The 17,786-nt window shown below is 59.5% G+C and overlaps 1 protein-coding gene across 2 annotated transcripts in view; it reads left to right on the forward strand.

Annotated features, from left to right (window-relative positions):
• The window catches only part of OSBPL5 (oxysterol binding protein like 5), a 67,261-nt gene that overhangs the window by 45,350 nt on the left and 4,125 nt on the right, over positions 1-17,786 (forward strand). For both annotated transcript variants that reach the window (XM_070783103.1, XM_070783104.1), the window contains exons 5-19: positions 14-115; positions 1,327-1,530; positions 2,565-2,649; positions 4,371-4,542; positions 4,931-5,123; positions 6,233-6,417; positions 6,979-7,060; positions 8,465-8,563; positions 8,981-9,077; positions 10,066-10,164; positions 15,963-16,060; positions 16,487-16,576; positions 16,672-16,808; positions 17,207-17,392; positions 17,627-17,753. In XM_070783103.1, coding sequence (XP_070639204.1) covers positions 14-115; positions 1,327-1,530; positions 2,565-2,649; positions 4,371-4,542; positions 4,931-5,123; positions 6,233-6,417; positions 6,979-7,060; positions 8,465-8,563; positions 8,981-9,077; positions 10,066-10,164; positions 15,963-16,060; positions 16,487-16,576; positions 16,672-16,808; positions 17,207-17,392; positions 17,627-17,753 — 1,956 coding nt within the window. The remainder of the gene's footprint in view (positions 1-13; positions 116-1,326; positions 1,531-2,564; positions 2,650-4,370; positions 4,543-4,930; positions 5,124-6,232; positions 6,418-6,978; positions 7,061-8,464; positions 8,564-8,980; positions 9,078-10,065; positions 10,165-15,962; positions 16,061-16,486; positions 16,577-16,671; positions 16,809-17,206; positions 17,393-17,626; positions 17,754-17,786) is intronic.

Consider the following 17,786-nt stretch of genomic DNA (forward strand, 5'->3'; position numbering starts at 1 on the left):
GCCCCGGGCCCAGGCGCAGAAGGAGAGCTACCGCCAGGAGAAGAAGCGCGCCACCAGGCAGCTGCTCAGCGCCCTGACGGACCCCAGTGTGGTCATCATGGCCGACAGCCTGAAGGTGAGCGCGGGCCCCCACCTCACGGCTGCATCGGGGGGCTGTCCCCAGGGACGGCGCAGAGTCACCAGCCCCTCAGGAGACGGCTGGGTGTGGGGGCCGCTGCAGGCTGTGGCCACGTCCTGGGGCAGCCCTGACCAAGGACCACAAGCTGGTGGCTTACAGCAACCAAAGCAGACCCCCAGGTCCAGAGGCGGAAGCCCCAAATCAAGGTCCTGACGGGACAGGCTCCTTCCCAAGGCTCAGAAGGAGGGCTCTTCCTGCGTCTCCCCGCCTCTGCAGGCCCTGGGTGTCCCCGGACTTGTGGCCGCCTCCCTCCAGCCTTTGCCTCTGTGGTCACCTGGCCGCCTCCTGGGTCTCTGTGTCCTGTTCTCCTCTTACAAGGACATGGTCATTGGACCAGGGCCCCTGCTCCAGGAGCACCTCATCTTCGCTCGGTCATGCCTACAGAAACCCTATTTCTGTTTAAGGTTGCGGGGGAAACCCCTGACCTGCGGGGGGCCCAGAGTCCGGTGGAGTCCCCTGCTGGGGACACAGGAAGGAGGCGAAAGGCTGGCTTCTGGGGACAGGCCTGGGCTGTGGTCAGAGGCCTGTGTTCAGACCTCACTGAGGCTGCGAGCAACTCCCTCAGCCCCAAGCCTCAGTTTCCCTCTCCATAGAGTAGAGATAAAGCTGTGGAATCCCTGGGGCTCCCGCCAGGGGCAGAGGAGAAAGCAGACTGGGGAGCCTGGGCGTCTGCAGAGCTCTGGGCCTTTGTGGGCTCTTTTTTCTTTTTGTTCTACAAAATTATGGATAAAAATTAGGTACAAAAGTGAATATTAATTTAGAATGAAAAAAGAAATGATCACAAAGTTCAAAATCACAAGGCTGATAATTACAGCAGTCACCGCTTATTGCCGGTTCCTCTCAGGACTGGGGCAGGGCGTTGACCTTGAGGTGGAAGTTGAACTTGAGCTCCATGAGCTTCGGTAAATCTGGCTGCAGCATCTTTCTTTGGATTCACCATCTTTTGGAGCTTCTGTTAAAAACTAAAAGAGAACCCTACCCAGAGCCTGGGGCCCCGTCCTTCTGCCCCTCCACGGCAGTTCAGATGCCCCGGGGTCCCCAGCCGGCGTTGACGGCAGTTCAGATGCCCCCAGGGTCCCAGCGTTGACGGCAGTTCAGATGCCCCCGGGGTCCCCAGCCGGCACTGACGTCAGCACCCTTCCCCCCAGATCCGAGGGACCCTGAAGAGCTGGACCAAACTGTGGTGCGTGCTGAAGCCGGGAGTGCTGCTCATCTACAAGACGCCCAAGGTGGGCCAGTGGGTGGGCACGGTCCTGCTGCACTGCTGTGAGCTCATCGAGAGGCCCTCCAAGAAGGACGGCTTCTGCTTCAAGCTCTTCCACCCGCTGGACCAGTCCGTCTGGGCTGTGAAGGTACCGCAGTGCGAGCCCCGGGGCTCGGGGGGCCAGGCGAGGAGAGAGCCCCACGGGGCGGGGGGTGCGGTGCTGGGCAGGAGGAGAGCATGGCCGGCAGTCAGGAGCCTCGTGCTGGGGCCCCAGGAGCAGGGGTCCAAAGCTGGGCTGACAGTTAAGGGTTAGTCACTCAGCGGCCGGGGGATCTGATGTGGTCAGTGGTCTTCCATGTGGGACACACGTTGGGGTGGGGGCTGCTCGGGACCTGGGGGCCTGATGGGTTCAGATCACACGTCGAGCCCTGTCCAGAGGCTGGGGAATGGGGCCATGTGAGGGCGGCTGCTCCAGGCCCAGACGTCCCCCTTTGGAACCCGGGGGCAGCCCAGCCCGGGACCAGAGCGGGTCAGGTTGCCAGATGAAGTCCAGAATGCCTGGGTGCGTTCGGATTTCAGAGGGCAATCAAGAAGGGTTTTTTTAGTATGTTGTTGTTCAGTGGCTAAGTCATGTCCGATTTGCAACCCCGTGGACTGCAGCCTACCAGGCTCCCCTGTCCTTCACTATCTCCCCGAGTTCACTCAGACTCACTTCTGTTGAGTCAGTGATGCTGTCTGACCATTTCATCTTCTGCCGCCCTCTTCTCCTTTTGCCTCCAATCTTTCCCTGCATCAGGGTCTTTCCCAGTGAGTCGGCTCTTTTTTTAGTATAAGTATGTCCCAAATAGTGTATGGGATATATTTAAACTGTGTATGTGTAATTTTTCTGAGATTCAAATTTAACCAAGTGTCCTGGATTTGCACGTGCTGATTCTGGCCACCTAAATGGGGTCTTAGGGAGAAAAACCCAGGGTGGGGCCTCCAGCTGAGAAGGGGGTCAGGGAGCGCCCACTCACCGCTCTTGCTACCTGCTGCGTCTACATGGCCTGACCCCACCTGGGGGTCCCGAGGCCCCAGAAGCATCTGTGCATGTGTGAGTGTGGGTCCCCATGGCCACCTGACCTGTGCCTCCCCCCGTCCCTGCACGATTCCTCGGGTGACACCGCCTCTCTGCCTCTCCAGGGCCCCAAAGGCGAGAGCGTGGGCTCCATCACGCAGCCCCTGCCCAGCAGCTACCTGATCTTCAGGGCTGCCTCCGAGTCTGACGGTGAGTCCCACCTGCCCTGCCGGTCTCCACGGTGACCCCATGTGAAGCACCCCCGCCCCTTGGTGGAGGGATCAGCCAGGTTCAGGGGACCCCGGTTCAGACCCTCCTGAAGCCATCCAAGGGGGCAGCCTGGTGTTGGGACAAGCCCACCAATCACCTGTTCCTTCTCTGAGCCTCAGTCTCCCTCATGGACAAAAGGGAAAGCAGTAACACCCTATCCTTAGCTGCTATGAGAATCCGATGACCTTATTTAGCAGATAACAATGGCTGAGTGCCAGGCACCATTGAATCACCAGGTGCTGCTTTTACCAACCACCTGGGGAGACCTGAGGAGACAGGCTGGCTGAACTGCCCGTGACGGAGGGATGCGCCTTCCTGAATCCGCGCGTGCTTGGGGCTCCCTCTCGCGGCCTCCCCGAGTAAACGCCGCTGTCTCCGGCCCCGGGGAGCCGGCGCAAGGCTCCCTCCAGTGGTCCGGGGCGGGCGAGGCGCTGCCCAAGGTAGCCTGGCCTGACCACGCGACTCTGGGCCTCCCGGCTGCCCCCTGGTGGCCAGACGCCGCATCGACACTCCTGAGTCTCTCGAATGCCACCCTCTGTCCCCAGCCCCCCTACTCGGTGCCACGCCCCTTCTGGGCCCTGGGATGGACAGGGCGGCCTGGGCTCCCATGGAGCCTACTACCTTCTGGGGGAGGCAAGCAGAGAACCTTCAGACAAGGCCAGCTCGGCTGAGGCGTGAGCCGAGTCCCTGATGGGGCTGGGGGCCATGGTCAGGGAGGAGGGACGTCCACAGGCCCTGAGCGTATCAGGGTGGGCTTCCTGGAGGAGGAGAGTTAGGGAAGGAAACTTTCTGTCTCCAGGAGGGTCATACTTTAAAGGCTCGGAGAAGTAAAGAAATGAGTTCAAAGTGCTTGAACCCCAGGTCTAACCTGCTGGCAGCCTCCACCAGGAAGGCAGCAGGAGGCTGGGGACAAGGGCTGGGACTGGAGGCGGCTGGCTCCATCCTCCACCGCTCTGCCCTTCAGGTCGGCCCTCCCCTCGTCTCCCAGGGCTCTTCCAGCACCAGGAGCTGCCTCCTCAGCCTTGGTTCAGCAGGCCCCTCCCCAGCCTGCCACCCACCCTCCTGCCCTGAGCTCCAGGCCTGCTAAAGCCCTCAGCCACAGAGGCCGGGCCCTGCCCTGACCTGTGGGAGTGGTTTCCATCTGGGAGGGCCCTGGCCCCGACTCCGTAGGTGGGAACTTGCAGGGCCTCTGGGTACAGAGGACGTCTCAGGGGGCACTAGTGGTAAGGAACCCGCCTGCCAGTGCGGGAGACGCCAGAGATGCGGGTTCCATCCCTGGGTCGGGAAGATCCCCTGGAGAAGGGCCTGGCAACCCCCTCCAGTATTCTTGCTTGGAGAACCCAAGGGACAGAGGATCCAGGTGGTCTACAGTCCATGGGGGCACCAAGAGTCAAATATGACTGAAGCGACTTAGCACACGGGGTCCTGCTTAGCGTGTGACCTTGAGGCAGTCACTCACCCATCCTGGCCTCAGTCCTCTGTAAGCAGGTGAATAACCACGTGCCAGGAGTAGGGGGTCCTGTGGGGGCGCCTCGTTGAGGAAGGGCAGGGTGGGCGTGGGCCAGCTCCCAGGCAGCGGGGCAGGGGGCTCGCCCGTGTGCCCTGAGTACCTCGCCCATGTGCAGCAAGCTAGGGGCCGCTCACCCCACCCTTGCCCGCAGGCCGCTGCTGGTTGGATGCCCTGGAGCTGGCGCTGCGGTGCTCCAGTCTCCTGCGACTCAGCACCTGCAAGCAGGGCCGTGACGGGGAGCCCGGGTCCTCGCCAGATGGGTCGCCCTCCTCGCTCTGCGGGCTGCCCGCCTCGGGTGCCATCCATGACCAGGACCTGTTCCCGTGAGCAGGGGTGCGGGGGGCAGGGGCTAGCCCCTCCCAGGAGCCTGGGTCTCCTGCCTGCTGGGGACTCCTGGCAGCAGCACGCAGGGTCTCCTTGTACGTGGGGAGGGGATGGGGAGCAAACGCCGTAGAGGTCTGGCCACCCACGCCCCGGCCCAAAAGGCAGGCCTCCTCCACTCCAGGTGGGCCCTGGAGCCTCAGTGTGTTCATCTGTGAACTGGGACTAACAGTGTCCAGTGCCCATCGCCGAGGCTTTTAAACACGGGGATGGGGGTGAGGCACCCAGCAGGGAGGGGCGCCCCTAGGGGGCGTGCTGGGTGTGCGCCCAGAGGTGGGGGTGCCTGGCCTCACCGTGACCAGCCGCCCCCGGGCCCCATCCACCTTCCAGACTGAACGGGTCCTCCCTGGAAAACGACGCTTTCTCGGACAAGTCGGAGAGGGAGAACGCCGAGGAGTCGGATAACGAGACCCACGACCACAGCCGGAAGACCGAGAGCGGGAGCGACCAGTCCGAGGCCCCGGTGGGCCCCGGGCACAGAGGGACCACCTACGTGGTGCAGGACCACGAGGAGCTGGGGGAGGTGAGAGCCCGCCCCGTCCAGAGCCCCCACCCCTGGAGCCGTGGAGGCAACGCCTGGCCGTCGCCTCTGGGAGAGCTCGTCGGCTCTGCTGCACCCGGAGGGCCCGGGACCAGTGGGCCAGGGTGGCAGGACTCGGGGAGAGCCCTGGGAGGGATGCGAAGGGCCCACTTGTTGGAAAAGACCCTGACGCCGGGAAGAGTTGAGGGCAGGAGGAGGAGGGGGCGGATCCTGATGCAGGGCAGGCTGTGGGCACCCCCATGCTGCTGCCTCCTGGGGAGTCAGGTCCAGCTACATACACCCCAGGACCAATACCTTGGATCCATAGGTCCTGGGGGTCCACAGGGAGGGGAGAGGGGCTTGGCATCACCCAGGGGCTTCGGTTCCCCAGGGGTGAGGGTCCCAGCCCTGACTGGGATCAGCCGTCCCACCAGCCAGCCGTCCTCAGACACCCACATGACCCTTTCTGAGATTGTTCTGCCCACCTGAGGGCCTGTGGTGGGCGTGTTCTGGGAGACAGAGCCCCCCACCCGGTCCCCAGCTTCCCTGTCCACCACGCCCTCAACCCCCTGCGCAGACAAAGCCCGAAGCTCCAGGGCTAGGTCTCTCCCTGGCAAGTGTTTGGAGCTATGGGGAGGGTGAGATGTCTCAGGGAAGAGAGGGGGACCCCATGTGGTCCTGGGGGAGTGAAGGCCCCCTTCTGAAGCGGGTGCCGGACCGAAGCACCGCTGTCGTGTCCCTGGGTGGAGACGGGCTGGGGGCAGGACAAGGTGTCTGTGAGCACGTGCCCCCTGCTGCTGCGGCACAGAAGTGTGCAAAGACAGGTGTCAGGCGGGGCACAGACTGGAGGCGCAGAGGGCGCCCAGGTAGTCTGGGCTGGCCAGGAACCGAGGCACAGGGCAGCTGGCCAGGGCCAGCAGGCGCCCCTCTGGGCCCAGGGGACACATGCCGGAGTAGGCAGGGGTCAGGTGGGGCCCGGACAGGCTCGCTGGGCATGGGGGCGGGGCTGGGGGGACCCCGGATGAGGTGGCAGTGCGCCCCTCGCGGCTCCCCTGGGCGCCGAGGCTCCCCGCCCGCCTGGCTCTGGCCTGACCCGGCCCCTCTGCCCTCAGCGGGGCGAGGCATCGCAGGTGGAGACGGTGTCGGAGGAGAATAAGAGCCTGGTGTGGGTCCTGCTGAAACAGCTGCGGCCAGGCATGGACCTGTCTCGCGTGGCACTGCCCACCTTCGTGCTCGAGCCGCGCTCGTTCCTCAACAAGCTCTCCGACTACTACTGCCACGCCGACTTGCTCTCCAGGTGTGCCACGGGGAGGGCCCGGCACCCGCCCCGAGGATGCAGAGCGTCCCGGCCCCTGCACGCTCTGCCTCCGAGGGGCCCCGACTCCGGGGAGGGGCTGCTGGGCCGGGAGGGCAGGGCCGCCCCATGTCCATCAGGGCCCCTGTCTCAGGGGAGCCTAGCACCCTCTGCACCTGAGCCCTGGCACTGTGCCCTCAGGCTGAACGAGGCTGAGGTTGGAAAGGGGCCTGAAGGCTCAGGAGCCCATGCACAGGGAGCTAGGTGAAGGGGAGAGCATCCCGGCGGTTTCCTGGAGGCGGCACCTTGCCAGCCTCGAGCCAGCCGCACCCTCGCTGCCCCGGTGGTGGAGCTGCCCCCGCCACCACCAACACACACACACACACACACACACACACACACACACTTCCCATTGTCGGGACAGGGCAGCTTGGGAAGGGCCTGGGTTTCCAACAAGCCGATGGAGATTGAAACAGAAGGAGGGAAGGGCCCGGGGAAAGGGAGGAGAGAGGCACAGGTCCCCGACCTGGAGTGAGGACTCCCCCGCCCGTGGTGTGGTTGCAGGGCTGCGCTGGAGGAGGACGCCTACAGCCGCATCAAGCTTGTGCTGCGATGGTACCTGTCTGGCTTCTACAAGAAGCCCAAGGTGAGAGCACCTTCTGGGGAGGCATGGGGGGCGGCCAGCGGGAGGTCCACTCAGCCCCGCCCCCGGCACCCACCCCTGCCTGCAGTCGGGGTTGAGGGGCATCCTCCACCCCCAGGATTGTCCCCGTAGGTCCTCAGAGATGGGGGGCCGGGCCCAGACTTCCCACCTAGGGACCTGCTGGTGGGGCCCGGCCCACAGGGTCGTCCCGATCCCTGAAAGGCCCGAGCTGGGCCCTCCGCACCTCAGAGAAACAGCTGCCACACAGCAGTGCCAAGAAGAGGACTTTGGACCCTGAACCTCAAGGAACCCTGGGGACCCAAGGGTTTTGGGCATGAAGCGTCTTTTGAGAACCAAATCCGGGTCTCTGATGAGAGCAGGGCTCCTCTGGCTGTAGTGATGGGAGGGGCCTGGGGTCCCATGGGACCCAGGGTTCTAGTTCCACTGTGCAGGAGGGGAAACTGAGGCTCAGAGAGGGGAGGGGAAGGCCCAGAGTCACACAGCAGTTTGCAAATGGGACCAGGTCTCCCCACTCTTCCTGGGGCTTTCTGCATTCTGACGCAGGCCCTGGGCAAAGCCAGGTGTGCGCGCGCTCAGCGGCCATTGGGACAGTGGGCGCACTCCGGAGGACTTCTCCGAGGAGGGGGCCCGTGTGCCAGGTTACCTACCCAGGACAGCACACTGGCTGCTGCAGAGTCGGCTCAGAGCTGGCTCTAGGAAGCTTGGGTCAGAGAAGGACTGATGGGCAGAGTGTGGAGCTGTGGACGCGCAGGCACACCTCTGGAGGCTCTGCAGACAGTCACAGAGCCCCAGTCTCCAGGGTGAGACGCGAGTGTGCGCACACAGCTGCAGTTGACGGACATCAGATGGGGAGAGGGGAGTCTGAGCTGGGCTACAGGAGACCCGGGAGGAGGGCTCTCCAGACAGGGAGATTGTTCCCCGATGAACTTGGACTGTTTGGGGAGCAGAAAGGACGTGAGTGTGGCCGAAGCAGAGCTGGGGGCAGGATGTGCGGGAGGACTTGGGTCCCCACTTGAAAGGTCAGTAGAAGCCACTGGGGGCTTTGAGTGGGCGGCGCAGTGGCTTCCCGGGCGTCCCGGGAGAGTGTGCGGCGGTCAGGGTCTTGAGAGCCCCTCAGAGCCGAGATGTGGACATGCCACTTTGTAGGCTGTTCCCCCCGCCCCCGAATGGAAATCATGGGCAAAGCACAGTCTCCTCGGAGCAGGAGTGGGCTGTTGTTCCCGGACGCTGGCTGCAAACCGGGCGTCCCTTGTAGAGACCTGCCTGCCGGGGCCGTGGGCAAGGGCAGCCCCCTCACCGCCCCTCGGTCCTCAGCCCAGCCCAGCTGGCGTCCCTGGCCGCCCCCGCCCCCAGAGTCTCAGCCAGCCTCTTGTTCGTTGCCTGCAGGGCATCAAGAAGCCCTACAACCCCATCCTGGGGGAGACCTTCCGTTGTTGCTGGTTCCACCCCCAGACCAACAGCCACACCTTCTACATCGCTGAGCAGGCAAGGGCCACCCCGATGGGGGGGCACTGGTGGCGGGTGGGGAGTGTCTCAGCCCAGGCCTGTTTCTGGGCAGCCCCGCCTTGGACCGGTGGAAGAGCTCTGGCCTCACTGCCGCCAGGGGGATTCTCCCAGGGGGTGCAGACCCCACCGTGGCTGTGACAGCCGTGTGTCCTTGGGGTTGCGGGGTGGGGGTGGGGGGGCCTGGGTGGGACACGGGGATGGCAGGCAGCTCCTGGGCCGAGTCCCAAGACGAGACTGCCCTCACGCCCGCTGCTGGGGCTGGAGGGATGGGGGGTGGAGGTTGCTGCCCGCTGCTGGGGCCTGGAGGGATAGGGGGTGGGCAGGGCCCAGAGGGTTGGGAGTGGGCAGGGCTGCCCACTGCTGGGGCCGTCGCACGAGCCGCCTCTCCGCCCACAGGTCTCCCACCACCCACCCGTGTCTGCCTTCCACGTCAGCAACCGGAAGGACGGCTTCTGCATCAGTGGCAGCATCACCGCCAAGTCCCGGTTCTACGGTGAGAGGGGAGCGGCTCCCTGGGGTCTCCCCAGGGCCTCGGGGAAACGGGGTGGGGGGCAGGGCTGAGCTCAGATTCAGGGGTTACCAAGACCTCCCACGGGGGCCGTTTCGTGTCCCTCCCCACCTCTCCTAGCAGGGACCACGCGGGGTAAACTGCTTAGAACCTGGGCTCTGCAGAGGCCCCCAGGCGGCTTCTCCCATCCCTCCCTCGGCCTTGGGGTTCACAGGGGTGCTGGGAGGATAGTGAGGAAGGACCACGTGCAAAGGGGCCTGCAGGGCCGGCCTGCCGTCCAGCACCGCTGGCCGCACGTGGCTATTTAAAGTAATTCAGATGAGATGAAACGTACTGGGTGGCCGCTCAGTCACTCTGGCCACGGCGCAGGTAGCCACGGGTGGCCGCCGTGTCCCACGGCACAGGGTAGAGCAGCTTCGCCATCACAGGACGTTCCGTCCAGCAGGCCTCGAGAGCCTGGCACTGCGGGTTTCTCTGCATCTCTCCATCTGGTTGGCCTTGTCATGGCTCTCACTGGTGGAGAGGTGGCCCAAGTGCTCTGTGTACCCAGCTGACTGCACAGGCTCTGCCCACCTTTTCAACCCCTGTGCCCCGTCACTGACTGTGTACCCTTGAGTGGGCCAGACCCTCTCTCCGGAGGTATTTAAAATCAGAGCAGAGGCCCTGGTTTGGAAAGGGTCAAAGCCTCCCCCTTAAGAATCCCTGCTTTAGTAACTGAAATAAACCCTAACACATGGCAGCTGAAGTAACTCCTCAGGATGAACGCCTTGTGCAACTTGGATGGGGCTTTCACAGAACCTGAGGCTCAGAAAGGTTAAGTGACCCACCCACAGTCACACAGCTCAAGGTGCCCGGGGCTCTCCCCACCTGTTGGAAGGGAGCTCAGGTCCTGTGACTTGGGGTGGGGGTGGGGGCTGAGGTCTCCAGGATCTGGCTCCACGCACTGTCCTTACCACCCCGTGTCTCTCTGCAGGGAATTCACTGTCAGCTCTGCTGGATGGCAAGGCCACCCTCACCTTCCTGAACCGGGCAGAGGATTACAGCCTCACCATGCCCTATGCCCACTGCAAAGGTGAGAGGCTGTGGTGCCCCTGCCCCAGGGGACAGAGCCCAGGCTGTCACCCTCGGGGGAACAGCCTGGTTCTTGTCTGCTGAAGGGATCTGTTTCACACTCCCTCTTATGTGACTGTTCAGCGGGGTGTGAAATTCTGGGCAGATGGCCTGTCACTGCTTTGAAAGTTTGTTTCCACCTTCCAGCTTCCATCCTGGTTGGTGATCAGTCAGCGCCAGCCTGCTTGTTACATGATCTGCTTTTCTCTGTAGCTGCTTGTAGGATCTGCTCTTGTTTCTGGTGCTCTGCAGTCTCACTGCAGTAGTTCAAGGTTTAGAATTCCTTTTTTTTCCTGCAGTGTTGTGTCAATTTCTGGTATACAGCAAAGTGATTCAGTTATAGGATTTCTTTTATTTTTTAATTAATAGGGTTTTTTTTACAGTAGTTTTAGGTTTCCAAAAATTTGAGCGGAAAATGCAGAGTGCTCCATATCCCCCTCTGTCCCAACACATGTGCATGCATGCATGAGTATACACACACACACACACACACACACACACACACACACACAAGTATACTCACACACAAGAATACTCACACACATACCCGCACACAGACACACAGGAGCATACTCACACACTCATGAGTATACACATACACACACGAGTATACTCACACACACAAGTATGCTCTGTCTCATACACAGACACATAGGAGTACACACACACACACGAGTATACTCACACACACACAGGAATTCCCTACTGTAAACATCTTTTATGAGTGTGCTACAGTGTTACGGTTGGTTAGCTGGTATTGACACATTATTATTGAATATCAACTTAAGTCTGTAGTTTACATTAGGGTTCACACTTTGTTGTGTAATTATATGGACTGGGACAAATAACTGTTTCTGTCATTACAAGATCACAGGATAGTTTCACCACCCTAAGATTTCTTATGATGGTTACACATGAATAGATGAATTCACCTCTTCCTCCCTCCCCCTCCCCCAAACCCCTGGCAACCACTGGTCTTTTCACTGTCTACATAGGTTTGCTCTTTTCAGGAGGTCAAAGAGCTGGAATCATAGGGTATGTAGCATTTTCAAATCAGTGTCCTTGACTAGTTTAGTTGAGTTCAGTCGCTCAGTCATGTCCGACTCTTTGTGACCCCATGAATCGCAGCACGCCAGGCCTCCCTGTCCATCACCGACTCCTGGAGCTCACCCAAACTCCCGTCCATCGAGTCGGTGATGCCATCCAGCCATCTCATCCTCTGTCGTCCCCTTCTCTTCCTGCCCCCAATCCCTCCCAGCATCAGAGTCTTTTCCAATGAGTCAACTCTTCGCATGAGGTGGCCAAAGTACTGGAGTTTCAGCTTTAGCATCATTCCTTCCAAAGAAATCCCAGGGCTGATCTCCTTCAGAATGGACTGGTTGGATCTCCTTGCAGTCCAAGGGACTCTCAAGAGTCTTCTCCAACACCACAGTTCAAAAGCATCAATCCTTCAGCGCTCAGCTTTCTTCACAGTCCAACTCTCACATCCATACATGACCACTGGAAAAACCATAGCCTTGACTAGACAGACCTTTGTTGGCAAAGTAACGTCTCTGCTTTCGAATATGCTATCTAGGTTGGTCATAACTTTCCTTCCAAGGAGTAAGCGTCTTTTAGTTTCATGGCTGCAAAGTCCCTTAATTGTCATAAATACATGTATGTTTATGTGTGTGAAAGTGTTAGTCGCTCAGTTGTATGTGACTCTCGGCAACCCCATGGACTGTGGCTCGCCAGGCTCCTCTGTCCATGGGATGATCCAGGCCAGAATACTGGAGTGGGTAGCCTTTCCCTTCTCCAGGGGATCTTCCCAACCCAGGGATTGAACCCCGGTCTTACATTACAAGCGGATTCTTTCCCAGCTGAGGCCCTTTAACCCCGAGAACCATGCCCAATACCACCGTTTCCTTTACTCTCCTTTTGCCGAGGGTGTAGGGAGGTGAGAGCCCCAGTTTTATGGAAATGGCTCAGAACACACTTTCCTTGCTACTCTGGGGCAGCCCCTCTGTCCTGCTTCCCACAGGACACCAAGGGTCAGGTCAGCAAAGGCCTCGCTGCTCAGAGGACAGATGCTTCTCCTCCTCCCCTCCTCTTATCTTTTTCTCCCAGAGGATTACTCTTATTTATTTATTTGCATGCTTACCCGTTCATCAGTGCGTTTGTTTTTCATCAACTTTCTGTTACGGGAAACATCAAACACATGTGAAAGGACAGGGGTCGCCTCCCAACCACACCCCAGCACCCACAGCACTGTGTCGTGGCTGTCTTGCTTCCTTTGTTCTCACACACCCCTCACCGCATTCGTTTGAAGTAGAGTCTAGATATCATGTCATCTGCGCTTCATTTTGTCTCACTACACGGTAGTGACTCACTCACTACGATGTAAGGGTTCCCCTTCTTAGCCAGAACCACAAGACTGTCATTATGTACACAAAAAAAGTAACCAAGACTCTTTCCTTAAAATCATCAGATACACAGTCAGTGTTCAAAGACCCCTAATTGTCATAAATGCACGTATGTTTATATACATGAAAGTGTCAGTTGCTCGGTCAAATCTGACTCTTGGCAACCCCATGGACTGCAGCCTGCCAGGCTCCTCTGTCCATGGGATGCTCCTGGCAAGAGTACTGCAGTGGGCAGCCATTCGCTCCTCCAGGGGACCTTCCCGACCCAGGGGTCAGACACCCGTGTCCTGCATTGCAGGCAGATTCTTTACCCTCTGAGCCGCCAGGGAAGCCGAGGTGTGTGTAGATACGCACACACATGTGTCACAGTTCATTTGTTTGAAGAGGATTCCAGGTGAGGGTCACACTTGGTGCTCGGTATGACCCTGCACCTTTTTTTCCCCTCACAATGTATTTCTTGAAGGAATAAGATCATTTTCGTGTGGGGTTTCCTCCGGTCTGGATTTACTGGCTGTGTCTGTGGTGTAGCTGAACGTACTGTCTATAATCTGGAGACTGACTTCATCCCTGGAGGCTTGATCACTTTCAGGCACAGTTCTTCCAACAAGACACCAGCAGGTGGTTCCCGCCTCCCCGCCACAAGGTTCACGATGTCGAGTTGCCTCCATCTCTGTGGTGGTAGCAGCAGGGATCTCAAGGGTCTTTACCACTACCACAATTCGAAAGCATTAATTCTTCAGCACTCAACCTTCTTTATGGACCAACTCTCACATCCGTACATGCCTGCTGGAAAAACCATAGCTTAGACTAACTATACAGACCTATGTCAGCAAAGTGATGTCTCTGTTTTTTAATACACTGTCCAGGGTCCTCATAGCTTTCCTTCTAAGGAGCAAGTGTCTTTTAATTTCTTGGATGTCGTTACTGTCCACATTGATTTTTGGAGCCCAAGATAATAAAATCTGTGACTGCTTCCATTTTTTCCCTTCTATTTGCCTTGCATGAAATGATGGGACAAGATGCCATGATCTTAGTTTTCTGTGTTGAGTTTCTTTCAGTCTCCTCTTCACCCTCATCAAGAGGCTCTTCAGTTCCTCTTCACTTTCTGCCATTAGAGTGGTATCATCTGCATATCTGAGATGGTTGATATACTGTTTCTCCCAGCAATCTTGATTCCAACTTAGGATTCATTTTCAACTCAGCCTGGCATTTTCAAAACAGTAATGAGTTTTCCTCCTGAACTCCTCCAAAGGTGGTCCTGGGTGAGGTCATGTTGCTTTGAGCATGGTTTGATCAGAACATGCATAATCATAAAGAGTATTCCAGCTGGAATCATGCTGGCTGCTCCTTGTGTCATGTTGGCCGGCAGGCAGGCGCCCTCAGATTGGCCCTGGGACCTTGGTACACCCAGCCCGAGCAGCCTGCTTCCTCCTGCCGTGATCCCAGGAGACTCGGGCGTTTCCTGCTCTAGCCCATGAATCAGCCATTTCTCCAGGGAGTCTCTGGTTCTTTCCACTGCTGCTGCTGCTGAGTCTTTTCAGTCGTGTCCAACTCTGTGCAACCCCATAGATGGCAGCCCACCAGGCTTCCCCGTCCCTGGGATTCTCCAGGCAAGAACTCTGGAGTGGGTTGCCATTTCCTTCTCCAATGCATGAAAGTGAAAAGTGAAAGTGAAGTCGCTCAGTCGTGTCTGACTCTTAGCGACCCCATGGACTGCAGCCCACCAGGCTCCTCGGTCCATGGGATTTTCCAGGTAAGAGTACTGGAGTGGGGTGCCATTGCCTTCTCCAACTAGGAAGAGCTATTTTAGACTTAGGCACCATTGTCTGGAGGTGAGGTCTGCTTCCTATGAGTGGTCTGGTCTCTGTTTCCCTAGGGCTTTCCACTGAGCTGAACATAGAATGTTTTGTTTTGTTTTTTTAAGATTAAAACAGATGTGTTCACACTTACGTTTCCAATCCAGATTCAAGACAGTGGGTTTTTGTCCGCCCCATTTAGCACATGTGAAATGTCTTTCTCCCATACAAGACAGCCCATTTCCATGAGCCCACCACGATCACTTTCTATCTTATTCACACCCCACCCACAGCACTCACAACACAGCCCCGCCCGCCAGCAGGATGAAAGTTGCTCAGTCTTATCTGAGTCACTGCGAGCCCATGGACTATAGCCTGCCAGGCTCCTCTGTCCATGGGATTCTCCAGGCAAGAATACTGGAGTGGGTAGCCATTCCCTTCTCCAGGGGATCTTCCCAGTGCAGGGACTGAACCCGGGTCTCCTGCACTGCAGGCAGATTCTTTGCCATCTGAGGCCCCAGGGAAGGCCATGAAGGCAGCATGGGCTGTGATTTTTGCACTCCTTCCCATCCTCGGTAGGTCCCACTGGGATCTGTAAGGTCACTGAATACTCCCCACTCAGGTCATGCCACCAAGGGACACTCATTCTGGGCTTTGGTTTCATTGCACTTTGGATTTTTAGGAATTGCTATTTCATCTTTAAAATAATTTTGTAAATGAAAACAGGAGAAAGTCAAAATGAAAGTCAAAATGAAAGTCAAAACTGCAAAGCCGGCTACAGACAGTTCTAGGGCCTCTGATGCCTCACCCCACACACGGGGCCCTGCCCCTGCTTCTCTGACCCCACGCTGCCCTGTCCTGGAAAAGCACCTGAGCAGTTCGGAGGCCCCTCCCTTCAGTGTGGCTTTTCCATTGGGTGCCTGGAGGATTTGGGGGTGATTCCTGCCATGTTGCTACTTCAATTAGCTTGTGTTTTTTAAGAAGTTTCGAAAGACATATTTTATCCCACATCTCTAAGTGTCTTAGGGTGACAGTGATCCTTCCTTTCTTCCTTCTCTTCTCCCCTTCCTTCCTCATTTCTTTCTTTCAGAGTAAGCCTTCCATCTGACCAGAAATAGAAGACTCATGCTTTCCTTTGCTAATTAAAACATTGACGTATTAAGTTAAAACAGACCCACGCAGGGCAGGGACTATGCAGCCAAGTGACCCACAGTGATGAGGGGCTCCTAGGGGACAGTGGGGCTCCTGGGAGCCTGGAACAGGGGCTTCCTGGAGGCGGTGACCCAGTAAGGGTGAGGGTGTCTCTGAGACTTAGCAACTCACACGAGCAAAGGCACTGGGGCCAAGACCCGTCCGCCAGGGGAGCAGGCCCGTGAGGAGCCAGCTCCGATCTTCACCCTCCTGGCAGCGCTGGCCCCCGGGAGCACCTGTCATCCCTGCTCCCTTCTCACCCTCGGGGCCTGACACACTCATGCCGGTCTCAGTGCTGCTGGGACTCCACCGAGGCCTGGGGCTCAGCGGGCCCCGGGGCAGCCCTGACCCCCGCCATGGCTTTATTGCAGGGATCCTCTACGGCACGATGACCATGGAGCTGGGCGGCAGGGTGACCATCGAGTGTGAGAAGAACAGCTTGCAGGCTGAGCTGGAGTTCAAGCTCAAGGTAGCGCAGGCAGCTCAGCCACCCCAGGGCTTTGGGGGGTGTGGGGCTCGGGCAGGGGAGAGGCAAGGCCTGGGGGGGTCCCCCACCACCCTCTCTGTGCCCAGGGATGGTTTTCTGAGCAGGGGCATACGGTGAGCAGCTCCTGGCCTTCCTGTAGCACAGCCGGGGCTGTGAGGGGTGCAGAGAGGGGAAGGGGCTGCCCGCAGACCACACAGCAGAGCCAGGAGAGGCCAAGGCCCATCCCCACCACGGGGCACCAAGGTCTGTCTGGGACCTGCACCCTGGAGCTCCGGCTGGGCCGCGGGCGAGTGTGGCCGCCCCTGCTGTGCACCAGGGCTGGGAGCTCGCACCCCCACGAGGAAGGAGCCCCTCCTGCTCCCCAGCTCAGTGCCCTCACCCGCATCCATCTCGGGCATGTCCCCACAGCCCTTCTTCGGGGGCAGCACGAGCATCAACCAGATCTCGGGGAAGATCACCTCGGGCGAGGAGGTCCTGGCGCGGCTCACGGGACACTGGGTGAGACCCGCCTCCGGGCAGGCGCGGGCAGGCGGGCGGGCCCGGCTCCGGAGGCCACGGCCGACACCTCTGACCCGCCCGGCCATCTGGGGCAGGACAGGGAAGTGTTCATCAAGGAGGAGGGCAGAGGAGGCCCCGAGCTCTTCTGGAACCCCAGCGAGGAGGTACGCAGGCAGCGGCTGAAACGGTACACGGTGCTGCTGGAAGAGCAGACGGAGCTGGAGTCGGAGAGGTGAGGCCTGGGCGCTGCAGGACCCCCGACCCCAGCCGGAGCGGCCAGGCTGGCAGCTGCGATCCCCTGGATGTCCCTGGCACGAGGACAGACCCGAGGGGATCGCTGGTGGCAGAGGACATGTCCGGCTGTGGGAAGCTGGAGGGAGAGAAAGGGAGGCCTGGGGAAGAGCGAGCTCTGTAGGGAGGGCCCTGCTGATGCCAAGTGTGCGCCCAGCATAAGAAAGAACCATTTCATGGTAAATAAACAGTGCCCAGGAGAGATGGGCACCCTGATTATGTAGTAAGCTCCCTGTCACTGGAGGCAGTCAAGTGGAGGTTGCTCCGAGCCTCCCCTCTAGTATGAAGGGACAAGGCTGCCCAGGTCCCCTTGGCTCAGAGCAGGTGCTCCACTCGCAGGCTCTGGCAGCACGTCACCAGGGCCATCAGTGAGGGTGACCAGCACAAAGCCACACAGGAGAAGTTTTCCCTGGAGGAGGCGCAGCGGCAGCGGGCCCGAGAGCGCCAGCAGAACCTGGTGCCCTGGACACCCCAGCTCTTCCACCTGGACCCTGCCACCCAGGAGTGGCGCTACCGATATGAGAAGTGAGTGCCAGCGGACTGGGCCTGGGCTGCGCGGCGGGCTGCTGGCAGACCCCCACTGTCCTGGCCCTGACTGATGGGGAGGGAGGTCCATGCGGGGGCTGCTCATGGGGGCAGGCTGTGGTCACTCCTCTGGGGGCTCCATCCCTGATGAGAGGCTGAGGGCTGGGCCGGGAGGGGGCCCCTCAGTGTGGGGGCCACCGCCCCTGCCAACCCACACTCTCTGGACGCCCCCAGCCACAGCCCCTGGGACCCCCTGAAGGACATCGCCCAGTTTGAGCAAGATGGGGTCCTGCACACCCTGCAGCGGGAGACCATGGCTGGCCAGACCGCCTTCCTGGGCAGCCCGGGGCCCAGGCACCAGGTCAGAACCACCCCGGGCCCGGCCTGGGCTCCT

Source organism: Bos indicus, chromosome 29, assembly GCF_029378745.1.
Source record: "Bos indicus isolate NIAB-ARS_2022 breed Sahiwal x Tharparkar chromosome 29, NIAB-ARS_B.indTharparkar_mat_pri_1.0, whole genome shotgun sequence".
Lineage (NCBI taxonomy): Eukaryota > Metazoa > Chordata > Mammalia > Artiodactyla > Bovidae > Bos > Bos indicus.